We start from the raw sequence: 27,112 nt of genomic DNA, 5'->3' as shown, positions 1-27,112 counted from the left end.
TACAGTCGGCCTATGTCTACCTTTACCCATTAGGAAAACATGTTTAGGCCTACAGACACTAGTGCACTTTCTAAATAAAACTGCAACGATTTTTGAACAAAAGTTTTTTTATTGAGAAGAAATTAAAAAGTAAACGCAATGCAGTTAGGTAGGAACAGAAGGTAGGAACAGAAGGGTAAGATATACATTGGAATAAGAATAAAAATAATGAATTCAGAATAATTCCTCTATCTCACTGGGTTTAAACCCAGCATACTGTCCAGTGGGGGATGGGAACGCATTCCTAACAGCCCACACCACGCAACTGGGTAATGCAAGGCGATTTCCTCGTCCCAGTGGTTGACCTTTGAGGGCCCACTCCAGAATGACTCGATAAGCCACAAGTCGGTATTGACTGAGGGTAACAAAACATGGATAGAGCAAAGACTGGGTCAGTAACTACTAGTAATGAGACGGTGGCACCGTTTTCAAAAACATTATAGTCGAGATACATGCGAATTATACAAATTGGCATCTGAATATGAAATACATTACATCAATGTAGCTTACCTATCTGACAGTTGGCCATTCGGTCCTTCGGGTGTGGGGCGTTTCTTCCAGTTAATTTTAGGGACCCAGAAGAAAGTCTCCAGCACGGTTTTATTTAGGAGATGGCGCACTTCATTTAGAGAGATGCAGGGCGACACAGTCTCGTCGACCGAGACATTGAGGTTGGCCATACCAGCTGTGACGACAAGGTCCCACTCCGTGCAGCACCTACTTTCGTGCTCCGTCGGCATCTGCCTGCACTTCCCACAGGCACACCACCAATTTCCCGCGATCCTGGGGACCGCTTCAGCCGGAGCTTCAGGCGCCTCCGTAGCCCTGGCCTCCATCTCCCGTAGCTCCTCTTGGGTGTATTCTGGTTCATACAGATATCCTCTGCCGTCAAACTCAAAATCGAGTGCGTCCTCCAGAAGCCACCTTTCATATTCCATTTTCAATGATTTTCCCTAATCCGAGGTGCTCAAGTCACGGTACAAGATTTCAAACCAACGTAAACAGCCCACCTTTCCGGTTCGGCGGAGTAATATCAACGAGCAGTAATGAGTCTTCCAACTGAAATCAACTGGCGATAAATGTGCAATAAAACACGACAGAAACCATATATTGCGCCGATATTTTTTTTTTAAACTTCACAAATGCCACTAACCACTCGGTTACTTGCACATTTTCGAAAACGAACGTTTAGGGTTGCTGGGATGACAGGTTGGTGTATGCACATAGACAACCATTGTGAAGGAGGCAGGAGCGATTCAAAATGAGCCAAATACCCGAGAAAGGACTAATAGTTAAAATTTCGGTGTCACCCACTCTATTTCAGCCTAAACAAACCAGAAAGGGGGCTCAATGTTCAAAATACCGGAATTGTCCTTTAAGGACGCTGGACTACTTCTTCCCGGAACCAATTCCTGGCGTCACCTGCGGCCGCGAATGTGTATTGACATTTAAATGTAGAGGCGAAGAAGAGAAACTGCTCTCTGAATACTAGACCCCGAATATAAGACGACCCGACTTTTTCGGACCTATTTCGAGGGGAAAAAAGGCTGTCTTATATTCTGACCAATACGGTAGTTGAACCCCTGAAATTAATGCTATACATCTTTCCCAGCTAACGCAGTTACGTCGCCGCGACGTCGCGGTTACGTAACTTTATGACCAAACATACGTTGCCGCAACGTAAGTTTCAACGTTGCCGCGACGTGCGGGTGAAAGACGCGATCACGTTGCCGCAACGTATCTTGGCGACGTTGCTCGTCTGTAAGGGCCCTTACATAGTCGACGCAACGCTACGCTTACGCGTCCAAAAGGCTACGCGACGCGACGCTTCGGCCGCCATTAAGCGTCGAAGCGTAGCAAAACGCGTCCTCCAAATTTTTGATACGCGACGCGCCGATCCATGCAATACCAAGCGTTGTCGGTGGGGGCGATACTGCAAATATTGTACATTATTACTACTATAGGTTATATTTACAGAAGAACATATGAGAGGATGCGGGAACGTGATAAGAATGACTTGACGTCTCTTTTACTAATTATCTGTGCCAATTTATGCGAACCCTTCCACAGGGTCAAAGTGCTATTTTGATGCGCGACATCAGACAGCTGATGCGGGATTGTGAGCCATTTTAATGATCTTCTTGTCACCCGATATTCGTTCTATTGCTGGCCTTATTTGTTTTAGAATTAGCCTATTTGAATTAATTACGTAATGTTTTGTGTTCACGTTCTATGTGAAACATAAATGTTCATGTTCTGTGTGAAACATAAGTTCAGTAGCCTCTTTGAATGAATGAAATTTGAAAGCGTGAGTGTGTAGTGAATGAAAAATGTGTGCGTGTATTTTCTGTATTTGATAAATAAACCCCTTTTCTCTAATAATGTTGCCTACCATATAATTTCTGTGGACATTATGCGCTATAGCTTAAAGCCTTTGGCTGTAGGCCTACACTTAAATAATTCATTCATCTGTCAAGGCAATAGCTCGTTGTATAAACATTTTATATGGATATGAATTAATGAGTTTGACGTAAACCAAATTAGGTAACTTGTGTAACATGATAACTAATGAATCAAAAGTCATGCTTCCAAGTGACCAATGTATATACATTTATTGGTCAGTGCGCATACCCAATCGTAGCACATTGTACTGGTGGGGAAACACGCCAGCATCTGACAAAAAATAATCTGCCAGCTGCTCCCTGACAAGGGCCGGTTTTGGTGAGTCGGGAAGATATCGGATGACTCGCGAAAGGAGATCATCAAACTTTGGCGCCGACATCCGAAAATACTGGAAATGCCTCTCCTCGTCCATGCTTCGCATTGGAAGCACCAGAGAAACAAATTCCCCATCATGATCTCGTGTGGTATTTAAAGGGCGCACATACCACCGCCTACCTCTGCGCTTCATCACTCTTCTTCCGTAGCCACTTTGATCGGAACGTCACCTGGAACGTCCCCCCGCGAAAACACCGGTGACTCTGCTGCCACCCATGGCGTGAGTGGTGTATTGCATGTCATGCATTGCCCGCGACGTTCGCGTATGCTGTGTAGACTATGAAAGGAAGCGCGACGCTCGCGTCACTCACGTCGTTTACGCGCGTCGCTCGCGTCGACTATGTAAGGGCCCTTACATAGTCTACGCTTACACGTCCAAAAGGCTACGCGACGCGACGCTTCGGCCGCCATTAAGCGTCGAAGCGTAGCAAAACGCGTCCTCCAAATTTTTGATACGCGACGCGCCGATCCATGCAATACCAAGCGTAGTCGGTGGGGGCGATACTGCAAATATTGTACATTATTACTACTATAGGTTATATTTACAGAAGAACATATGAGAGGATGCGGGAACGTGATAAGAATGACTTGACGTCTCTTTTACAAATTATCTGTGCCAATTTATGCGAACCCTTCCACAGGGTCAAAGTGCTATTTTGATGCGCGACATCAAACAGCTGATGCGGGATTGTGAGCCATTTTAATGATCTTCTTGTCACCCGATATTCGTTCTATTACTGGCCTTATTTGTTTTACTGTTAGCCTATTTGAATTAATTACGTAATGTTTTGTGTTCACGTTCAATTTGAAACATAAGTTCAGTAGCTTCTTTGAGTGAATGAAATTTGAAAGCGTGAGTGTGTCGTGAATGAAAAATGTGTGCGTGTATGGTGGGACTATTTTCTGTATTTGATAAATAAACCCCTTTTCTCTAATAATGTTGGCTACCATATAATTTCTGTGGACATTATGCGCTATAGTTTAAAGCCTTTGGCTATAGGCCTACACTTAAATAATTCATTCATCTGTCAAGGCAATAGCTCGTTGTATAAACATTTTATATGGATATGAATTAATGAGTTTGACGTAAACCAAATTAGGTAACTTGTGTAACATAACTAATGAATCAAAAGTCATGCTTCCAAGTGACCAATGTATATACATTTATTGGTCAGTGCGCATACCCAATCGTAGCACATTGTACTGGTGGGGAAACACGCCAGCATCTGACAAAAAATAATCTGCCAGCTGCTCCCTGACAAGGGCCGGTTTTGGTGAGAGTCGGGAAGATATCGGATGACTCGCGAAAGGAGATCACCAAACTTTGGTGCCGACATCCGAAAATACTGGAAATACCTCTCCTCGTCCATGCTTCGCATTGGAAGCACCAGAGAAACAAATTCCCCATCCTGATCTTGTGTGGTATTTAAAGGGCGCACATACCACCGCCTATCTCTGCGCTTCATCACTCTTCTTCCGTAGCCACTTTGATCGGAACGTCACCTCGAACGTCCCCCCGCGAAAACACCGGTGACTCTGCTGCCACCCATGGCGTGAGTGGTGTATTGCATGTCATGCATTGCCCGCGACGTTCGCGTATGCTGTGTAGACTATGAAAGGAAGCGCGACGCTCGCGTCACTCACGTCGTTTACGCGCGTCGCTCGCGTCGACTATGTAAGGGCCCTAACTGCCAAGTCCGTGGCGACGTCGTGGCAACCAAAATACATACTGGCGACATTTATGCAACCTTCTTCAAAAAGGTTGCCATAACGTTGCCATAACGTTGCAAGGACGTTAGGGCGGATCTGCATGGTGCAGTCCTCATTTGCCCTTTATAGAACCCACAAAATCTAGTCTGAAATCTACAAGCCACATTAATATTTTACCTACATTTTGGCTGGTGGCTGTTGCTAATGTTGACCCCAAGCCTATTCAAAAGACAAGACAGTACACTAACAAATATCAATTTATTATATTTTTATTTCAAATAATTTTGGGGATGTTCTTCCGCCTGCCGTTCCATCCGACCCTGTGAAGAACAAATAAAAGAGAACACGTGAGTGCATTTATATTCATTTTACATTCAGTCAAATGTCATTGTACATTCAGTCAAAACTTAAATAATGTTATGCCGAGGTTACGCTAGACTCGAGCGTGAGCACGTTCTAGATAGCAGCCCAAGTGGCTATGAAAGCTAAGCATTGCCGGATAATGTATAATAGTTAGAAGACGGTAGACGGGGTCTGGCATTGCGGACGTTGCAGAGCCTTAACAACGTCAATATTCATCCTAGAAACACGAAGTCAAGCCAACTCACTTTGCACTACAGCTGCAGGAAATGCATTTTATAGTTCTTATGTTATTTAATTTAAACTTTTTAGAGTTTAGTTGATCAATATATTAATCCTGCAGTGTATTTTACACCAATACCACACCGGGGGCGAGTTTATTTTTTGCAGGGTGGTAGCGGGAAGCTCGTGAATATTCATGAGGGAACTCATCCCTCATTGGCTGGGACTTGGCTCGCTGGGACTTTGTCAGAGGGCTTGTGAAAACAGAGGGCTTGTGAAAATCACGAACGCAAATAAATGAAACGTTGTTATAAATCAACACAAATCATTGTATCAATAGTGTGACACATGTTATACAGTAGTTGTTTTTAGACGAGTTAGCATTAAGAGCTAACGTTTGTTTTGGCACTTACAGAAAGGTAGCTATAGAGTTGCCGTGTAGTAGGTGGATTGATAGGTGAAAATCAATATTAAAATTCATTTAGCCCTACGCGAAAATATTCTATGGATAGGCCTACAGATTGTATGGCCCTTCTTTCTATAATGTAATTGGTAGTGGGGTGTGGCAGAACCACTATGAACAAATATCAGAAATCATACGGTTTATTCTTATCCATCTACACCTAACCTCCAGCTCCATCTCCTCAAAGTTGACATGGGTCTGGCAAATGTTGCAAGCTTTTATAAATCCTGCCATTATGCTCACTATAGGCTACTTCTAGAAACAGAACAGAATGGAATCTTAATGGAAATATCAAGACATGGATGGACAACAATTAGAAAAAAATAACTTGGAAGCAATCACCAGCTGCCGAAAGCACTGCGATGCGCTATACATAACGTTATAAAATATAATAAATAAATGATTTACTACAGTAGCCCAGGCTGTGACACATAACAGTTTCACAGGGTCTTTTAGACGAGTGAGCTAACGTTTGTACTTACAGAAAGGTAGCTATAGAGTTGCCGTATAGTAGGTGGGTATCATGTGTCACATTATTGCTAAAATGATTCGTGTTAATTTATAACAACGTTTAATTCATTTGCCGATGCGCTATACATAACGTTATAAAATATAATAAATACAAAAAGGATTTACTACAGTAGCCCCCGTGACACATAACAGTTTCACAGGGGCTTTTAGACGAGTGAGCTAACGTTTGTACTTACAGAAAGGTAGCTATAGAGTTGCCGTATAGTAGGTGGGTATCATGTGTCACATTATTGCTAAAATGATTCGTGTTAATTTATAACAACGTTTAATTCATTTGCCGATGCGCTATACATAACGTTATAAAATATAATAAATACAAAAAGGATTTACTACAGTAGCCCCCGTGACACATAACAGTTTCACAGGGGCTTTTAGACGAGTGAGCTAACGTTTGTACTTACAGAAAGGTAGCTATAGAGTTGCCGTGTAGTAGGTGGGTATCATGTGTCACATTATTCGTGTTGATTTATAACAATGTTTAATTCATTTGCGTTCGTGATTTTCACACAAGCCCTCTGACAAAGTCCCAGCGAGCCAAGTCCCAGCCAACAAGTCCCAGCCAATCAGGGATCAGTTCCCTCATGAATATTCACGAGCTTCCCGCTACCACCCTGCAAAAAAAAAAAATCGCACACCGGGGATCATTAGCGTCATCATGCGCATGCCCAGAACCACTAGGTAGCAAAATCAGGAAGCAGAAATTGGCAGAACACGTGTTCGTCAAAAAGCAAGCTGCAGTCTGCAACTTCTGCGGGAGGTATGCAAGTATACAAAAAATATTCTCTAACGATGCATAGCTTTCTGATATATATATATATATATATATATATATATATATATATATATATGCTTCATTGGTTGACTGGCTAACTAGTTAAAACGAGCAGTGTTGGTATGGAAACGGTGGTGCTATTGTGTTTTCTCTGCAACAAGTTCTAGCTTGTTGCAGAAAGGTGTTTCGCCCAGAGTTGGTGTCGAGCCGCCTCAAAGGTTAGCCTTGGGTGTGTTCGAAACCACCTACTTGCTTACTGCTTACTACCTACTCAATACTTGGCTTACTTCTCGAATCCTTAAATAATGATTGAGTAATCCATTTTGAGTAATCGACGTTCGGAAGACCGTTCTTACTTAACCACCTCAGATGACGTGAATCAAATGACGTGTCAATAACCTACCGGCCGGGCGCCGTTAATAAATATTATAAATAAATATATAAACGTCACATTTAACGTCACAGTACATCTTCAACCTAAGGATTTGCGGTGATATGTTAAAAACAATTATTAAACAATTATTAAAAGCACTGCTGCTGCGGCTCCCCGTTTAGCGCCATTGCTTCCACTGTTCTTTTGAATAGACGCAGTGCATTCTGGGGCGGTTGAGTACGTCTCGTAAGCTAGCGATGCTTACACAAAATCTTTCCGGACGTAGAAGACATTCGGATACTACTCGCTTACCTAAAACTCGCTTACTACGTTCTGCATACTCAATTTGACGTCATAGTTAGTAAGAGTAGTAAGCAAGTACGCGGTTTCGAACACACCCCTTGTTTCGCTTGAAGAGTTGTAACCACGTCTTGTAAACAAGCTTAAAGAGTAGGACATGGATCTGCATATCATTTTGTGGTGGTGTACAAAAATATGATAATTGTTCCCTGATAGTCAGCATGTTCGCATAATTTATCTGGAGGGATATTGATTGCATATGCCTCTCTCGTTTAAACTCACCTTCAAACTTTTGGAGTGGGCTGAGGGGGCATGTTTCAAGACCTCTGCCATCAGAAGCTCCACCTCCTTCTCTTCCAGCCCCGGCTTCCATTTCATGATCGCCTCTGTAATTAGATTGAATTTGTGATCAAAAGTTAGGCATGTCACCAACACTCAGAGGGCACATTCTCAAAAATGTTTTTTCCTGAAATCTATTAATCTCTGGAGGATATTTTAGTGTGATAGTAAGTTGGAACTTGTTGCTTTGTGATTTCTTTCATTAAAAATGAATGGGATTGTATGGATTCAGATAAAGTACACAGCTAATACATTTTGGTCTGTAGGATAGAAAGAAAACTGATCAACTGTGAGGACAATAAAGATATAATTTTTTTTATAATTTTTTCTGCAATGAGGCAAACCAAAACACGACAGTATAATTCATACATATGTATATTAGTTATGCACTTCTTGCATCTGAATCCAGACAATTATGCAATATAGCATGAGTGAGAGTGGGGTTGGTAATGGATAGAACAACACCGGTGTTGTTCTGCCGTAGCCACGAGGACTTATACAACAACTCCACTGTCAGCTAATTAACTTTAAATTGTATTAAAATGTCAGAGTGGGGATGTCCGAGTGTTAGTGAAGACCCCCTGTGGCTCATGGACTGTATAACATTGTTGTGAGGCAACAGGAGATATGTCTGAACAGTCTTTACACTTAGCCTCTATCTGTACCAGCTGCATGCCTCTGTCAATTGTAACTGCATGATGTGTACAGATGTGTGATGTCAAAATGACTTGCACTATTTTAATTCCCTATCAGGTTTAATTCAAATCCAGTACTGTTGCATTTCAGCAAAAGCACAAGGGTGAAAGTCTTTGGTCCCCTTCAACTCCTGAGCAACAACAGCAGGTAATACATTAAAAATATACCAATGATAAAGGGCTTCTGTTAAAGAAAGTACACTCAATATATGAATAAATAGATGTGATGCACTGAAAGCATTCCATTAACAACACATCCTACAATATAAAGACAAAAAAGCAGCCAGCCTGTCACGTTACCAAGGTCAGTGATAATGAGGATAGGGATGGGCATTCGATTAAATTGACCACACTGACCACTTTTGTAACTGCCATATATACAGTACATTCGGATTGCATGATAGGAATAGATATATTCCGATTAGAAATTGAATCGGATCAGAAGTGTCCATGTAAACGCGGCTAATCTAAATATAATTCTCTGATCGGAATAGAATTCCATGTGGAATAGAATAGGTGGTGTAGTCGGCTATAATCGACATGTATACACTTATTCAGATTAGTTTGGGGTGGGTGCGGCTACTTTTTAACTTGGAGAGATGGCATCAGCAGTTGCAGTAGTTCGCAATTGGTCCGTCTGTATTTCTCTGCTGAACAACAATACGAATGGTAATTGTAAAAAGACACACCATGTGAAGATAGTTTTATCGATAAAATGTACGTCATCGACGAAATTCTTAATGATCAATTAGTCGATCGTCGATTAATCATGCCCATCCCTAAATGAGGAGTCTTTGGAAGAAACTGATCACATCAGCTAAAAGGTGTAGAAAAATAGCTGAAACAGCTAAATAGATTTGTTTGCACATATTTAGACTTACGTCTGATGGTACTGCCCACTGCTGTGCCAAGCAGTGGCATCTTCCCCTTCTTTCCCCTAAGGCTGTAGCTGCTCCAAACAAAGTTTGAGGCCACAGAGCGCAACACCCTCCTCACACACTCCCCAGGATTGGACCCCCCAACTAGGCTCAGATGGGAAATCTAAGGAAATCAAACAACCATGGTTAAGGCAAGTATTTGCATTGTATTTTTCATGTGGTGTTGGTGGTATTTTCTTTTGAGGGGGGGTAACCAAATTAAGGTATTTGAAGATGGACTCATCTCTAACTACTTAGCTAACGGGGAACTAAAGATGAAAAAAGCTAAATGGCAGGGCCATGTGGCACACTTGGTGGCATGTGTACAATATAGCATAAAGTCACTATACCATTATTCGTACATCTACCATTTATTTTGTGAAATCTCTATTTTTAAGGTGCTCCTCGAGTTCCTGTAGTTCGGCCTGAGTTTGCGCCTGCAGTAACTCGACACAAGCTTCCCCAGGGTCCCCATGTCGATTTGCCCGTAGCAATAATAGAGCCTCTCTCTGATTCTGCTCAACAGTTTCAAGCTTTCGGAGCAGAACCTCCAATGTCGCTGTAAAAAAAATATGTTGAGATGAGAGGAGTGTATTTAGTAGAAGTTGGTGTCATTTGCATACAGTGCAATACAGTTCAATACATGTATTACCGTTGATATTCTTTGCCCAGATTGGTATGGTTTCTCTCTCTCTTCGGTCACCTAAGTAATGTGTATAAAGCATAATGTGTAGGGTTAGTATAGACAGATGACTGTCATAACCTGTTGATAAGAGTTACTAGTTTGGTTTTAACCACCCTCTCCACCCGCCACTTTACCGTCCCCAGTAGAGATAGGCAATGGCGTTTCAAATGAAGATGCGATTGAATCATCTGCAGAAAGTACAAAACAATAATTCAATGTAATTTTTTTGGTTTCAAACTCTTTGTTGTCTTGGCTCATAGAATTACTGTTATGTCATCATCATTCGTCATCATTCCCATACATAACTTTACCATCATTTTCTGTAAAAACGTCTCTTGCCGGTGAAGGAGGGGAGTAATCTACAGAAAGAACAAGATAAGAATTTAGGTTATGTGTTTTTGTTTTGAACCATAGTGTCTTCTTGACTTCTATACAATTATTTGTATTTGTTTTTAACCATCATTCCCTTGCAAAACTTTACCGTCATCAGTCACAGGGGGTGAAGATATTTGTAGTGGGCTACGCCGTGGAATGGGGGATTCTATCTGGGGTGGAGGAGGAAGGGAAGTCCTGAAATGTGGACCTTGTCCTGCCTTTTTCCCATTTCGTTTCTTTGTTTTCTTTTCACCTGAACAGAATCATATTAGCCGAACGTAAATAACAGTGTTACATGTTTACACATTGTTTAGAATTGCTGCTTGCACTTTTAACACTGAGTTAATACAGTACACAAGGATGTGCAGATATACCGGTGTGAATAAATTTTTGGGGTTTGACGATGATGCGCCTCCCTTTGTCCTCATTTCCTGTCTCCACACAGGACTTTGTCTCCGCCCTCTTGTTCCTCCTGACGGCCTGATCCCAATCATCTAAACAGTCAGGGGGGCCAAAACAATTAGAAATTACACTCTTTTAAATGTGTTGCACACCACTTGTTATTTGTCGCCCATTAACACACCTGTTGAGGAAAATATTTGTATTGGCCTTTTTAGCCAGGTTTTAGGATCGAGCAAATCTTTGTCCTTTGCCCTCTGTGTGGGCTTGTGGAGTGGCCAGTAGCTGCATGTCTTCTGAAATGGAAAACAAAATAGTTTAGCAGAACTTGCATAGAATTTTTGACATGATTGACATAAAGGTTTTTCGCATGTACTTACATCTCCCTCTTTTATAATCCAATTACTGGCCACTATGCCAACAGTCCTTTCCCCCAAAAATTCGACGATGCTATACATTCTGTAATCAAGAACAGAGAGGTTAATTTAATACAGTAAAGAATTATTGTGTCTGTATAAGAAATTGCAATGATAATACACTGAGCAAATGACAACATACTGCAATGTCATGAAGAATGGCCATGAAGAGGATTTTTTCCCCAACAGGAATCTTGATTGCCTTTCTTTTCAGGTTGTCTTTTTGGATCCATCTCAAAAGGGTGTCATTGTTCTTGTACTTCAGTACTCCGATTAATGTGGAGTCACAAGGGACACTGAAAAGTGGTTCTGGGTGCTGGTATACACGGCACAGCTGGCTTCCATCCCTCTCCTCTATGACCTCACAGCATTCGCGGCGATTCAAAATAAAAGAAGAATTGGACCTCTGCCTACCATGCTCCATTGGCTGTCCAGCACATTCCTCAAGCCTTTTCACCACTTGTGACAGGGGGCATCTTCCACTCCTTACCATCCTCTTTATTTTCTTGAGACAATTTTCAAATTTAAAAGCGCTACAATTGTCCAATCCTCCAAAGGTCACGGCATCCTCCACAATGTGCAACATTGAGTGCACGTTGTAGACCAGAAACTGGTTACCATAAAGTTCTCGGCCTCTCTCAACAAAGAATCGGAGGAGATCAGCATATCTCCAGTGTTGCTCGACCAATGCTGGACTTACAAGTATGTTCATTGCCACACTGAATGTCATGAAGTGGCTGAAAAATTCATCTTTAAGGACCCCCTTCAGCACAATCTTTCCTGTATATAACATAAACTGCCTATGTTCCGTTGCCTTCCATCTCTCAAGCTCTTTAAGATCTCTTGGTTTGCGAGCGAAGCTGGAAGGGATGTGTGGACGGAGGTTGGTGAGCCTGCTGCTGACCTCCTCTATTTGGGTGGCCGACATCTTCAGGCCCTTCACTCCTCTGCACCACATGAAGAGAAGCCTCTTCATTACACCCAAGCATGCCTGGTGCATGTAATCGATGGGAAATGCACTGATCATGTCTATGGGCAAATCCAAAAGCGGGGTGCTACCATGATGATGCTCGCCCTGTGTCTGTTGGCGGAAGGAGTCGTCACTACGAGCCACCACCTCTGTGTCTTGGTAAGTAACCTTCTCATACCACTCACCCCTCTGCACACACCGGTCACACCCATAATAGCCTGTGCAAAGTTTTACATTCTTCACAAAGGCCTTTGCAGGAGCATCGCACACAAAACATAGAATGTGGAATTTTATTGTTTTGTTCCTATGTTGCAGGCCACTGGACAGGAGGTTGTTGATGTAACAGGGTGTGTTATATCCTTGAAATTATAATTACACAATTGCCTTTTGTTTTTCTGTATTACCTGAAGTTTAGCTTTCCATGCCGCCTTAAGCTCTATTTTATTTATTTTTTTGATTTGGCTCCACCTCCTACTATACTCCCGCCCACATTCCAGAGAACCCGATAAGTTTCCCGCGCCCCCTGCCCTCTTCCCTTTGTTGCGATACCCTTGGGAAGAGGTGTGTACATTTATATTGTAATCAAATCTTTGACCATCTTATAATTTATCATTATTTATATTAGTTATTTTGATTATATATTGTTTAATTGGAAGTCTGGGGTTTATAATCATCCATAGTTATTAGATAGATTTCTGTGTTATGGGGAACTTTGTGTTTGTAAAAGCATATGTACTAGCATATAACTGACCCTCGTGTAGTCATGCTAGTTCCCCTTCCCCCCCTGTGTGTTTCGTAGAGTTGGAGTAAGGGCACAAGGGCTAAGGAAGCTATTTGTTTATGTGTGTATTCAGGTATGTCTTTTATTCCCTTTATTTCAATAATTTCTGTTGTAATATTGTATGTAGTTGTTTGCCTTTGTTGCGATACCCTTGGGAAGAGAGTTGGAGTAAGGGCACAAGGGCTAAGGAAGCTATTTGTTTATGTGTGTATTCAGATCGAATAAATGGACGTCGGAGTGCCCGAGTCCAGACACATCGTAGGTCACGTCATTCATTAAATAGAAAGAAACACAACGCAGAACGAACCGGTCACACTTGGTGCCGTTTGACCCGTCGGATCGCCGACCATCATCGCCTGCCTGGTCGTCGGGGTGCGCCCGCCGCTGCCTGCCCTGCTCTGCTGCTCGGCCCTATCTCCATCGTCTCCTCGCCGCTGTCGGCCCTGCCCCTGCCCCTGGTATTATAAGCGCTGAGTGCGCGTGAGGTACACGGTAGTCGTTAAGAGTGCTTAAAGGGGAAGAAAATACTGCGCTATTTTGCAATAGTTGGGTGCGTAAGAAATAAATAATTATATATATGTTTTTTTTATATACATATATTTTTTTCTGTCTTCTGTTTTACATTGGGGTTATTCTTTGGAAGTGTATTGTCGTGTTTAGTCTCTCTTGCTGTGTGTATTGGGGAAGGGTATTGATTGTAGAGGTTTTTATTTTATTTTGTTATGTGTTTTGTGCAGTTGTTTTAGTCACCAAGACTATTATTTTCTGTTAGATTTATTTTATTTATTTTTTTTGTCAGAGGGTCAAATATCTCGTTTTGTAAGATGTCCAGTGGGGATTCTTTCAGTGCAGATATTTTGGCTGGTCAGGGCCCTGTTGGGCGTAACGTCACTTTTGGGTTGGGGAGGGGCCAGAGGGTCACTCCATTTGGGTTTGGGAGGGGTAGGCCGGTAGCCCCTGGTAATCAGGAGTACTCTGTTGACCAGTCAGAGTTTAGTTTACCAGTAGGTCCCGCCGCCAGCTCTACACCCATGGCACCCATAGCCCCTCAGCCTACCCAGGTTGTTACCGTAGAGTCATTGGGTGGCCTAGTAGCGGATTTGGCCAAACAGATAGGCGATAGCATTATAGCCAGCCTCAACACCATGCACCAGCCCAGTAGTACTCTGCCCCAGTCCCCGGGCCACCAATCCCTTGGCATTACTGATCCATCACAGCTGAAGGTGATTGTTCAGTCAGACCCTAGAGCTCCACCATACTTCAGGGGTGACCACACGGATACATTCTCCATTCATGAATGGGAAGACATGATGAAGTGTTATCTGGGTAGGATGAAGTGCAATACGCGCACTGAGGTGGTTGATTTGATTATGGCGAGACTGACTGGTAAAGCGAGAGACGTGGTGAAGGTATCTCTTCGCAGCCACCCTGAGTTAGATTCTAGTGAATTCCCGACAGCTGTATTTGACATTCTAAAGCGCAACTTCAGTGAGCTTACGTTCTCAAGCCTCCCTATGAAAGACTTTTACAGCACTGCCCCGAGGGCTGGTGAGGACATGATGGATTACTGGATCCGCCTTAACAAGGCTGTTGATGTCGCTGATGAGTGCCTCCGTAGGCGTGGAAAGGGCGTTGAGGACCCTAGTACTGAGGTGGTCATGATGTTCATTACCCACTGCTCTGACCCCGGTCTCGCCATGTCGTTTAAGTTGAAGTCCCCTGAACTGTGGACCGCAGCGGAGGTTCAGGAGAGACTGGATGATCACATGACGAGTCTGAGAAGAAATACAGCTCATGCCCAAAATGCAGTGAATGTGTCGGTGTGCAGCCAGAGTCCTGTGGCTGTGTCTTCTCATCGTCCCCAGCATAGTGAACCACATCAGGCCCCTTCGGTGATACACCAATCACTGCCTCATCCTGTCTCTATCGCTCCTGTCTCTGCCCATTGCCAGCCTCAGTCAGCCCACATGATAATGAACCCGCCCCAGGCCCCTCCTGTGTCCCCCCTCTATCCTGCTCCAGCTACTGTCCCTGTTCCCGTCACTGCCAGTTCCTCTGGTGTTGAGCTTGGTCCTCAGCAGGTGGTCGCTATGTTTGACAGAGTCCTCTCTATGTGTACTGCTTCTCTTGCCACTGGTCAGAGGGGTCCTCGTCGGAACGCCCGGCCACAGAATCAGCAGAGTTCTCTGTGTAGAGTATGTAGCTCTGGGGATCACACAACCAATGCGCACTGCAGGTTTCATAGGCTGTGTCTCAACTGCTTCAGACCGGGTCACTTCAGGCATGAATGCCCCAATGCCTCCCAATCTCCAGCTGTGTCGACAAGCCGTCCTTCCAGCGCACCTTTAAACTAGCCAGCCCACGTAGAGAGAGGGATAGCGTGGGCAGTGATGGAGTAACCCTCATTGGAGAACGAGATTTGCAATCTGTCTATGTAAATAGTTGCAGCCAGCTTTCTGAAGACAAGACGGTCATAATGGTGGGGTCGCAGAGAGTGGACAGGGCTAGTGAGTTGTTTTATGCTCCAGTGTCAGTCGGTGGCCAGTCTATATTGAAAGGAATGTTAGATTCGGGCAGCATGTCATGCACGCTTAATGAGGAGGCAGAATCCAAATTGAGAGCTGCCGGTGTTCTCCCTTGTCCTCATCCTGTGCCTGGTAATGTGGTGCTGATTGGTTGTGGTGGCCTCACTACACGGCTGATGTCTATGGATTTAAGTTCATTGTGCCGACATTCGTTGTTCCTGGACAGAGAGATGAGTTCATACTTGGGAGCAATGTAATCAGACCTATCATACAGGAGATGAAGTCCACTGAGAGGTACTGGGAGCTCATCTCCTCCAGTAGCAGTGACCCAGAGTGTGAGCAATTCCTCCAGCTCCTGAGCTGCGTTTAACGGTGGTCGGGCCCTGAGCTGCCGAGTAAGATAGGCACAGTGAGGCTGAGGCAGGCCGTCACTCTCCTTCCTCAGCAGGAATATGTGGTCTGGGGGAAGTTGCCGAGCAACGCTCCTGTGTCCCCAGGGAGCACTGTGATCGTGGAGCCCACCTCGGCGCGGTCAACCCCAAAGAATATTCTGGTGGGGCGTCTCGTGACACCCATGTGGGGGGATCGTTGGATTCCTGTCAAGGTCCTGAACCCCACACACAGCCCTGTGACGCTCCGCCGCAATGCCAAGCTGGCTGACGTCTCTCCCTGTCTGGCTGTTGAGGACCTGCCCATCACTCAAGGTCTGTGCGAGACACAGTCTGATGTTTCTGGTTTTCCTACTCCTTCGAAGTCCATGCTTGATCCTGTGCAGCTGCTGAAGGATCATGGGTTAGCAGACATAGACATTGGTGGCTGTGAAGTGTCTGCTGATTGGAAGAAGGAGCTGGCTGAGCTGTTGTTAAAATTTCAGGATGTCTTTTCCAAGGGCAAACTAGACTGTGGGGAGGCAAAAGACTTCGTCCACCGTATCCACCTTTCTGACGACCGTCCCTTCCGACTGCCCTACCGTAGAGTCCCTCCTGCTCATTACCACCACCTGAGAGAAGTACTGTCTGAGATGGAGATGAAAGGTATCATCAGCAAGTCTCTGAGTGAGTACGCCTCTCCACTAGTCATGGTGTGGAAGAAGAACGGGGACCTGAGAATCTGCACTGACTTTCGCTTGCTCAATGCAAAGACCGTCAAGGACGCCCACCCACTGCCCCATCAGGGTGACTGCCTTGCCGCCCTTGGGGGAAATGCCTTTTTCAGTACCATGGATCTGACATCAGGGTTCTATAACGTCCCTCTCCATGAGTCTGACAGGAGATTCACAGCCTTTACGACACATCTGGGCTTGTATGAATACAATAGGCTCCCCCAGGGCCTGTGCAACAGTCCAGCGTCCTTCATGCGGATGATGCTTAGCATCTTCGGGGACCTGAACTTCTCCAGCCTCCTTTGTTACCTGGATGACCTGTTAGTCGTTGCTCCCTCTGAAGGCGAGGCCCTGAGTCGTCTGGGGGAGGTCTTCTCCCGGCTGAGGGCCAACAATCTGAAGCTGGCTCAAAAGAAGTGTCACTTTCTAAGGAAGTCTGTGAAATTTCTTGGCCATATGGTGGACAGCAGTGGCGTCTCAGTTGACCAGGAGAAAGTCAGAGTTATCTCTGGTTTCAGTAGGGAAGATCTGATGAAAGCTGATGGCTGCACACCATCACAGAAGAGGGTGAGATCTTTCCTCGGAATGGTCTTGTACTACCAACACTTCATCCCTGGGTGTTCCTCCATCGCAAAGCCCCTCTTTGCCCTGACAGCGGGCCAGAAACGCAAGGGGAGAGGCACTGGTGGTACCAGGAGAGCTGGCACCTTCCGTGAGCTGACTCCACAGGACTGGACCCCTGTCTGTGAGAAGGCGTTTGATGATTTGAAGAGGGTGCTCCTCGATTGTGTGGTGTTGGCTCACCCAGATTTCGATAGGCCATTCATCCTCTCCACCGATGCTTCATTGGATGGCCTAGGTGCAGTCCTTTCGCAAGTTCCTGCTGGCGAGGAGAAGGCCAGGCCCATAGCGTTTGCCAGCAAGTCCCTCAGTCGCAGCCAAGCAAATTATCCTGCCCATCGACTAGAATTCTTGGCTCTGAAGTGGTCTGTGTGTGACAAGTTCAGCCACTGGCTCAAAGGTCACAAGTTCACTGTCTGGACTGATAACAATCCTCTCACGTACATCATGACCAAACCGAAGCTAGACGCCTGCGAGCAGCGCTGGGTCTCTAAGCTTGCACCATACTCTTTCGAGATCAAACATATTCCAGGGAGACTGAATGTGGTGGCTGATGCCCTCAGCAGGGACCCCTTTGTGAAGCCTCTGAGCCAACGTCTTCTGTCTGAGCCATACTCCGGGCTGCTGGAACAGGTATGTGAAGTGGAGGAGGGATGTGTGCAGGACTCATTCCGCCTGACATGTCAGCCTCAATCATTAGGGAGCGTTGCTCCTTGTGCGGCCGTCGATGTGTCCATGTCAGAGGATGACGTCTCCTCTCTCCTCTCCTCTTGTGATGACTGGGACTCAGCACCGAGGCAGAGGGCTGCTTCTATGAGTGACCGCTTGAGCTCATTGATCCCTCCTGGCCAGGATTTGTTCTCCTCTCTCTCACTGGCAGACCTGCAAAACCATCAGCAGCAGGATTCGGTCGTTTCGAGAGTATTCAGCTATGTAGATAGGAAGCAGAGACCCTCCAGGCGTGAGCGCTGCAACGAGAGCCAGTGTACTCTGAGGGTTCTGAAACAGTGGGAAAAGCTCACTATACTGCATGGAGTCCTCTACAGGGTTACCAGGGATCCACTGACAAAACACAAGAGGTTCCAATACATCCTGCCTGAGTCCCTGAAGTCACAGGCATTGTCTGGTGTTCATGACCTGGCTGGTCACCAGGGTCAGCCTCGTTCTCTCTCTCTCGCCCGTCAAAGGTTCTTCTGGGGTGATATGGAGAAGGATGTACGCGATCATGTCCGTAACTGCCACAGATGTGTTCTCAGCAAAACCCCGGAGCCCGCAGCAAGAGCCCCTCTGGAGAGCATTAAGACCACTGCCCCTCTAGAGCTGGTTTGCATTGACTTCTGGTCAGCCGAGGACAGTAACAACAAGTCTGTGGATGTGCTAGTGGTCACTGACCATTTCACCAAATTAGCACATGCTTTCCCCTGCAAGGACCAGACGGCGAGGAAAGTGGCGAAGAAGCTCTGGGACAACTTCTTCTGTGTCTACGGCTTCCCTCAGCGTCTCCACTCTGACCAGGGTGCGAACTTTGAGAGCGAGCTCATCGCTGAGCTTCTGGAGCTGGCTGGTGTCAACAAGTCTCGGACCTCCCCATACCATCCCATGGGGAACGGCGGCACAGAGAGGTTCAACCGCACTCTGGGCAACATGCTACGGTCTCTCCCTCCCAGATCCAAACAGAAGTGGCCCCAAATGGTCCAGACGATGACGTTTGTCTATAATTGCACAGCACATGAGACAACTGGCTTTGCGCCATTCTATTTGATGTTTGGGAGGGTCCCTCGGCTGCCGGTTGACCTCCTGTTCAAGAATGTCCTCCGTGACGAGACAGTCTGTGACTATGATGCCTATGTGAAGTCTCTGGCGAGCGACCTCCACTCTGCTATACTCCTGGCTCAGAAGAACTCTGCTATTGAGCAGAAACACCAGTCTGACCAGTATAACAAAAAGGTTAAGGGTCTGCCTCTCTCCGTCGGTGACCAGGTTCTTGTAGCAAACAAGGGTGGCAGAGGGAAGCGTAAGCTTGCTGACAAATGGGAGCCGGTTGTTCACACGGTTGTGGCCTCCAAGCCTTCTCTCCACGTCTATAAGATCAGGGATCGAGTCGGACATGAGAGGGTGGTGCACCGGAATCTCCTGCTCCAGGTCAGCTTCCTCCCCTTGGATGAGAGTCTGGATGCCCTGGGCGTCGGCAGTCTGAATGATGGCTGCCCCAAGTCAGACTTACCTGAGTGTGAGGAATCAGCAATTGAGACGGACTGTGGTGCAGCTGATCCCACTATGGCTGATTCGCTCTCCTGGGTCAGTGACGGTAGTGATGACCGTACAGCTTTGTGGGTCCGTGAACAGTCCCCAGTCAGGGATGAGGATGACAATGGCAGTCGTGACTTAACCATTCTGATGGTCCCTCCTGCATTGGATGGGCTTGCTGGTGCTGTTAGTGTTACCCCGTTGTCGTCCCCCTCCTCTGAGCCCCATGTGTCTCCGGTAATTGATGCTCATCCTCAGGGTTCTCAGACAAGTGATCGCCTCACTTCAAGATTTGGGAGAGTTATCAAGCCGGTCTTTAGGGTGATAGAGTCCATGGCACAACTGGAAACGATTCTGGGTGTTCGGCCAGTATCCACTGTGATCCATGTTTGAGCTTATGTGACAGGTGTCTCCTGGTATTACTCATGGCGAGTGAATTATTAGTGTTTTTATTTATTTGTTTTATTTGCCCAGTCCGAGTATGGCCTATGTATGTGTGGTGTAAATGGCACTTCAAGTTGTCTATAGTGTTCCCAGGGGCTTAGCTAACCTCTGGGTGCTCTTAACTCTTTATTGGGTGGCACCTATTGCCGAAGTCGTGGTTTTCTTGTGGTCGGTTTACAGTCCGGTCTGGGCAAGTTTTATTTATGGTTCAAATGTTTGTGTAATTCTGGGGGGTGAGTGTAACAGGGTGTGTTATATCCTTGAAATTATAATTACACAATTGCCTTTTGTTTTTCTGTATTACCTGAAGTTTAGCTTTCCATGCCGCCTTAAGCTCTATTTTATTTATTTTTTTGATTTGGCTCCACCTCCTACTATACTCCCGCCCACATTCCAGAGAACCCGATAAGTTTCCCGCGCCCCCTGCCCTCTTCCCTTTGTTGCGATACCCTTGGGAAGAGGTGTGTACATTTATATTGTAATCAAATCTTTGACCATCTTATAATTTATCATTATTTATATTAGTTATTTTGATTATATATTGTTTAATTGGAAGTCTGGGGTTTATAATCATCCATAGTTATTAGATAGATTTCTGTGTTATGGGGAACTTTGTGTTTGTAAAAGCATATGTACTAGCATATAACTGACCCTCGTGTAGTCATGCTAGTTCCCCTTCCCCCCCTGTGTGTTTCGTAGAGTTGGAGTAAGGGCACAAGGGCTAAGGAAGCTATTTGTTTATGTGTGTATTCAGGTATGTCTTTTATTCCTTTTATTTCAATAATTTCTGTTGTAATATTGTATGTAGTTGTTTGCCTTTGTTGCGATACCCTTGGGAAGAGAGTTGGAGTAAGGGCACAAGGGCTAAGGAAGCTATTTGTTTATGTGTGTATTCAGATCGAATAAATGGACGTCGGAGTGCCCGAGTCCAGACACATCGTGGGTCACGTCATTCATTAAATAGAAAGAAACACAACGCAGAACGAACCGGTCACATTGACATCCATCACCATGTCTTCCAGGAATTCCAGATTCTGTGGCTTCGAACCTCCACAAGTCAGGGTGATAGGGAAGACTGACACTGGTTTTAAATGGACAGCACAAAGGATGGGCCACATGGTTCTTCCGGAGCTCGTAAACAGAGGTAGCCCATCTACGTTGAAGGAAAGGTCAACACAGTCAGGGACCTGGTCTGCTGGGTATCTCAATCGAGTCTGTTGCAATTTGTCCTTGATAGGAAAATGGACATACTCCATACCAGACTTTGAAGTGATCCTGACCTCCCTGGGTGTCTTCAGGAGTGTCCTGGTGGTGGAAGGCAGGTCAGTGTGTCCGTGACCTCTCAAAACTTTCAAAAGGTCATCAACAGCGTTGTGTTTCACCTGAAACTGGCAAGCCCAGCTAGCGAGGTCAGATGCGAGCGATGCCGGACGCTGGTCGGACGCCTCCAGGTCATCCCCTAAAACCTCTTCCTCATCATCAGAGGGATCAACATCCATCCAGTCATCGAGGTCATCCTCCAAAGCAGAACGATCCTCAAATGACTCATCCAAGTCCAAGGAGTTGTCCATGTCACCAACAGGCGCAAGAACACCGGATGGACTGCTGGACAAGCTGGCATCAGCCACATGGTGTTCTGTGACACAAACACTGGCAGTGCTTTCAGCTATCCTATTCATCACTTGTTTAGCAGATCTCCATGAACGGAGGTACTGCCTTGCCCGTAACTGTTTTTCCTCACTCATACTGTGAAATAAAATGTTTCACATTTTAACGTGTGATTGAGGTTTCAATACATTCTAGCCATAAACTGTCTTATAGCAGGCTTCAGACCAAAGATTTGTGATGCAAATGCGGGCTTCAGACCAAAGATTTGCGATGAAAATACATGCAACAGGGTTCACACCCATGCAACCTCTATCAACATCACCACCGTTTCCATAACGACACCTTTATTATACCACTTGTTTTTACTAACTAGCTTGCTGGTAACGTTAACCAATAAAGCTGTAGCATACTTGGCATACTTGTTACGCGACTGATGTTTTGCAAACAGTAGCGTTCCTCACGCAAAGTGGATAATTATTTTCTCCTACTCTCCTAATAATATCGTGAAGCCTCTGCTGGCCTTGACTGACGTGAGTGTCAAGACGTCATCAGCACTGAAGTAAAAGTGTTCTAAAACCTTGTAACTGCAATACAACTGTCTTATGACGACTTGCAACGTTCAATTCACGCTGCTGCAACTTCTATCTACAACGGTTTTGTTACGTTGCATTGTGAATCTTTGTTCTGAATTGGCTTTTTAAGGCTGACAAGGCTTTATACACATACCTGACAAGAATGAGGTAAACGGGGACTGGAGGGAATGATCTATGATGCAAAAAGAAATGCATAGGAAATTAATGTAATTGTGTTAAACTTTTAAACAGTACAGTTCATGATACATATACAGTGTGAAACAGGACTAGGCCTAGGTTTTGTGCAGGTAAAGAAGAAGATGGGAATGTGTAAATTCATCTTAAATCAAAACTGAAAGGTCCTACAAAACATTGGGCCAGGTGGTTTAATGGCACCATATTCTGGCTTTGCATGACCTTTATATTGCAATTGCAAATTGCATCTCAAGTTCAGGATTACTATTATTAGCCTATTATAGTGATTGGTGGATTTCTTTAAAATTGACTGACAACAAGTGATGTCAAGATCTCTGGTCGATTTTTATTTCATTTTTTAGAACATGACGTCACACAAGCGTCAATCGAGTACTCGTTCATATTTCCTCCTAGACTGGGTATGATATATTTTTTCGTAGGATAAGTCCCGGATTCTCGCCTCTGATTGGTTAGAAGGGCTCTCCTTTAAATCGTCTTTCGATTAGTCCTAGCTGTTTGCGGGAGTTTATGGTAAGGATTAGGGGTTAACCCATTTGAACTACGCCAGTTGATCGCGCCTCTTGTGCTGATTGAAGAAATTGACGGCAGCCTCCCCAGACCGACGCACAATCTACGATTGCCAGGCAAATTTCCTCCCATTCCCGCCAACACTTCACGGTGGGGACCCAGACCTACTGATACGTGGTCGTTTTCGCTTGAAATCCTCAATAAGGTAAGTTAAGATTACCATTGGTGGCATTTAGTCTGCAGACAGAGGGACACATAGCTAACCAAATGCTTATGAACTTCTTGCAGTTTGGTACAACACCTTCTGCCAACTGCTACCTATTAGATTTCGCTACCTACTTCGGCGCATGCGCATGACATGCGTAAAATTGTAAAATACACATACTATACCCCTGAAATCTCCAATAAAGACATTTTAATACAGTATACAATTATGCTCCCCATATTCTTATGTCAGGTAGCGTATTTCATCTGTAGACCAACTGCCTCTATCAAACGATGCTCCCACTACAGAATCACGTTATTGTACACCACTAACCCCATGTACACTAAGAATATGGGGAGCATAATTTGATACTGTGTTATTATAACGTCTTTATTGGAGATTTCAGGGGTACAGTATGTGTATTTTACACCAATACCACAACGCGGAATCCATAGCGTAATCATGCGCATGCGCAGAACAGACCAGGAAGCACAATATGATCGGTAGCAGAAATTGGCAGAACACCCTGCTTGACGGAGTAAAAGAAGACATGGCGAGGAACGGAAAGCTACGGTAAGTAGATATCGTTTGCTTAGACAAAGCTGTTTTTTCGCGCCTTGTAGTGCTAGCACTACCATTGCAAGCTCGTGCAACAGCATTATAGTTAAAACAAATAAATGCAACGTTACTACTGCACGCGACAGAGGCGGGTGCCTCTGCCTCTTTGTTGATTCCCGCCCGATTTCGTCGATATTAGCAAGTTGTGGTCATTGCACATCCAAAAGGCAAGCAAAATTAATGCCATCTTAAAACTGTTGAAGCCCGTTAAATCATAATTTACCCTGAATGACAGGATAAATGTGACATCAAGTTACAGAGGCTACAGCTGGCTCACAATGGCATTTTATAGCAATGCAGATAGCCCCATCGGCCTGTTAAGTTGGCTAAGTAGCCTGCTAAAGTTTACACTATTCTTGCTGTCTTCATCATACTTCGTGGTGTTGACTTAAACAATTACTAGACTTGAATATTTAGTGTAATTTGCCTCTGCCTATAAGCACATATCATTTGAGTAACATTAGTGTATAACTAGCTAGTTCATTAGCTATTAGCACCGCCTAGCTAACGCCTGGATATCGTTGTCATGGTAGTACTATAGCTAATTTAAGATTTTGCGAATGTTATCGTTATCAGAATGGTCTATACTACTAACATTAAAAATATAAACATTGGAAATAAATAGCTACTTCAAATTAACTTACCGTACCTAATAATTCTAGTAATAATAGATTTTCGAAATTCTTCTGTATTCTTCTGTATTCTATCTCTTTTCTCTCCTGTCTCAAAACCCACAAAGACAAATTTGGAAGTACAGGGTATTTAACCTTCTTTATTGCACGAGACCTCTAACTTTGGAAGTACTGGTTTTAACTGTCTTTATCGCACGAGACCTTTAATGCCTGGTTCTATAAACGCCATCACATTCGCGGGGGCCGTATGGCCCCCTTGCCAGCGGTACTTTTTGCACAACTCATAATTTGTTGTGTAATCTACGGCTGTTCTAACAACAGCAATACAAAATCATCACTTCGTTTTTATGGCATACCAACCAACAGTGAGTAAACGGGAAGGGACAGAAACTGAGGATTTGAGCCAGCGTTTCAACCTTGTTTCTGTTCCAGTGTTCCTTTTGCGTCACGTTGTGTGATGATATAATATACAAACCCAAGTATTTGGGTTTATAATACAGTAGGCCTATATAATAAATGATGGGGTCCTTCAGATGAGATTTAAAAGTATCGAGATATATATGGTATATTGTGAAAAAAAAAATGCCTCATCGCACAGCCCTACCAATATGTGCCCTTCTGTGGATTAATTGATTGTAAACTAGGGAACGAAAAAGCTTGAACTGATAGCAAGATCCAGTATGAAATTAGAGTTTTAATTTCAGACATGTTAGATATCAGCCTTTAAGGCATTCTGTTATTCAATTTCATTTTAGTTCAATTCAACCACACAGAATAGACCATCGTATTGCAATGTACTGTGTAAATGCAAAAAAACAAATACAAATATTAAAATAAAACGTTGACATTGAGATTCTTATTTCATGGTGTCATAAATTATAACAATAGAATTACAACAAAACAACAAACTGTAAAAGAAAGTGTGGAAATGGCGCCATCGAAAATCTTTTATTATTTTTTCAATTTTTCTTTTTAAAGCAAAATAAGATTTAGGTAAGCATAGACATCGAAAAGGAAAGCTTGCATTAACAATGTTTGGTCTCCTCTTTGCCAAGTATTGCAGAGGGCAGCATGGAGATTACTTGGTCCCTTCTCACATCTTGTGCAGCTGTGAGCTACAGGCATAAAATCAAGACCGATTTGGTCAAACTCAGTAAACTAGACACAATTGTTCTTGTATAGCTGTCCTCACACTTTTTCATTTCGCTTGATATGTTACTCAACTGCTCCTCGTGTGTGTGTGTGTGTGTGTGTGTGTGTGTGTGTGTGTGTGTGTGTGTGTGTGTGTGTGTTTGAACAGAAAGTATTAAATTAGTACCTTTTTTCTTTTTCCAGGGACCGAACTGAAGACGCTGGGATCCACCATTTAAGAGACATCCGGAATCAACAGGACATCTTCACAACCCTGACTCGGCAGCGACAGTTGAGCCAGCCTCTCTGCAGCTTAAGGACAACTTCAGCTTGATCGAAAACTGGGGGGCATTCGTATAATAATAGGATAATCTGGTGTTTTAAGGTTTATTAGACGGCGGTTTAATTAATGCATCAAAGCAACACAGCACTCGTGATCGTGGGGTGGCTATCTGGGCCACTCGACATCAGAACCTCGAGTTTGCAGCCTCAACAAAACACCCGTGATTATATCATTGCCCAACCCCACTCTCACTCACACAATTTCAAATTGCAACGATGACCTTATTTCAGCCTTGGTTACCGAATACTAAGATTAAACTCAGGTTGATTGTCAGTTCAGTCTTATCCTGTGGGTCAGGCACTGCTGTTATTTTCTTGTAACTTAAAATTGCTGGTTGACCAATGTAAACCTTCAATGTGGTTTGTTCACTTGAATCCGTGAAACGCATGAATTTTACTTCAAATGTTTTGTTAATAGAAAGAATTGTCGTGATTTGGTCCCTGTATATGCATTTGAAATAAATGATTCATCAATTCAGTATCTGAATATATTTCATTTCTATTTTTCAACAGGGTCAGAGTTTGTGGAAATTAGAAATGTTATGTAGTTCTGGATGGTCAACATAGTTGAGCACAAATATTTGTTGTGGGAATTGAGTCATCACTAAGTAGTAAATAAACAATAAAAGTGGTGACATTTTCTGATTTAACCTAATATTTGTGTTGGACACAAACAGCCAGTGTAATTCAGAAGTTTGACATCACGGTAAGTAAATGACCACACCACTACGTAGCCGTGACATTACTTGCGTTACCAAGTGGCAACGTTAGCAAATGACCACACCACTACGTCGCGGCAACGTTATTAAAAGTACCAAGTGGCAACGTTAGCAAATGACCACACCACTACGTCGCGGCAACGTTATTAACAGTACCAAGCGGCAACGTTAGCAAATGACCACACCAGTATGTTGTGGCAACGTCACTCACGCTACCAAGCGGCAACGTTAGCAAATGACCACACCAGTACGTTGTGGCAACGTCACTCACGCTACCAAGCGGCAACGTTAGCAAATGACCACACCACTACGTCGCGGCAACGTTATTAACAGTACCAAGCGGCAACGTTAGCAAATGACCACACCACTACGTTGTGGCAACGTTATTAACAGTACCAAGCGGCAACGTTAGCAAAATTACCAAGCCACTACGTCGCGGCAATGTTATTTGTTTACTTTATGGCAACTTCCTGTAGGCAACGTCGTGGCGATGTTGCC

At 44.3% G+C, this 27,112-nt stretch overlaps 3 protein-coding genes and 1 long non-coding RNA gene across 10 annotated transcripts in view; 1 reads left to right on the top strand and 3 right to left on the bottom strand.

Moving 5' to 3' along the window:
• Positions 1–27,112, bottom strand: part of LOC132465006 (protein PRRC2A-like) — a 33,520-nt gene that overhangs the window by 5,586 nt on the left and 822 nt on the right. The window lies entirely within an intron of this gene.
• On the bottom strand, positions 90–1,385 carry LOC132464976 (P2X purinoceptor 7-like). The gene is made up of 2 exons (XM_060061611.1): positions 550–1,385; positions 90–394 (listed from the first exon to the last, which is right to left on the bottom strand). Exons 1-2 carry the CDS (start codon positions 975–977, stop codon positions 214–216), a joined length of 609 nt encoding a protein of 202 aa, XP_059917594.1. The 5' UTR covers positions 978–1,385; the 3' UTR covers positions 90–213.
• Positions 4,813–25,872, bottom strand: LOC132464981 (uncharacterized). Of its 7 annotated transcripts, XR_009527398.1 has the most exons (9): positions 22,399–22,527; positions 11,339–11,417; positions 11,143–11,254; positions 10,666–11,053; positions 10,152–10,543; positions 9,868–10,058; positions 9,464–9,623; positions 7,831–7,934; positions 4,813–4,847 (listed from the first exon to the last, which is right to left on the bottom strand). XR_009527398.1 is itself a non-coding variant. In XM_060061638.1 (7 exons), exons 1-7 carry the CDS (start codon positions 25,797–25,799, stop codon positions 10,464–10,466), a joined length of 636 nt encoding a protein of 211 aa, XP_059917621.1. In that variant the 5' UTR covers positions 25,800–25,872; the 3' UTR covers positions 10,283–10,463. The 7 variants fall into 7 exon arrangements, 4 of the variants coding, with proteins under 4 accessions (XP_059917621.1, XP_059917613.1, XP_059917639.1 ...); XM_060061638.1 differs by lacking the exons at positions 4,813–4,847; positions 7,831–7,934; positions 9,464–9,623; positions 9,868–10,058 and adding an exon at positions 25,741–25,872 and having other exon boundaries at positions 10,283–10,543; positions 10,666–10,812; positions 10,934–11,053; positions 22,399–22,437; XM_060061630.1 differs by lacking the exons at positions 4,813–4,847; positions 7,831–7,934; positions 9,464–9,623; positions 9,868–10,058 and adding an exon at positions 25,741–25,872 and having other exon boundaries at positions 10,283–10,543; positions 10,666–10,812; positions 10,934–11,053; positions 11,143–11,417; positions 22,399–22,437.
• LOC132465008 (uncharacterized) lies at positions 21,245–25,898 on the top strand. Its single transcript, XR_009527430.1, has 4 exons — positions 21,245–21,386; positions 21,548–23,172; positions 23,256–23,745; positions 25,758–25,898. It is a non-coding gene; the product is annotated as an uncharacterized LOC132465008 (long non-coding RNA).

Source organism: Gadus macrocephalus, chromosome 1 (genome assembly GCF_031168955.1).
Source record: "Gadus macrocephalus chromosome 1, ASM3116895v1".
In the NCBI taxonomy this organism is placed as follows: Eukaryota; Metazoa; Chordata; class Actinopteri; order Gadiformes; family Gadidae; genus Gadus; species Gadus macrocephalus.
Note: the sequence above shows the minus strand (reverse complement) of the source record. Positions and strands in the feature narration are given on the sequence as shown.

Bases quoted from the DNA above. Each gene is read 5' to 3' on its own strand.
- LOC132464976 (XM_060061611.1), bottom strand. From the start codon at position 977: ATGGAATATGAAAGGTGGCTTCTGGAGGACGCACTCGATTTTGAGTTT. The intron at 395-549 runs GTAAGCTACATT...TGTTACCCTCAG, and splicing joins AATGGCCAACTGTCAGATAG to TCAATACCGACTTGTGGCTT.
- LOC132464981 (XM_060061630.1), bottom strand. From the start codon at position 25,799: ATGTCTCTTAAATGGTGGATCCCAGCGTCTTCAGTTCGGTCCCTGGAA. The intron at 11,418-22,398 runs GTATGTGTATAA...TCTTGATTACAG, and splicing joins GTTTACCTCATTCTTGTCAG to AATGTATAGCATCGTCGAAT. The intron at 10,813-10,933 runs GTATATCTGCAC...GATTCTGTTCAG, and splicing joins CCAAAAATTTATTCACACCG to GTGAAAAGAAAACAAAGAAA.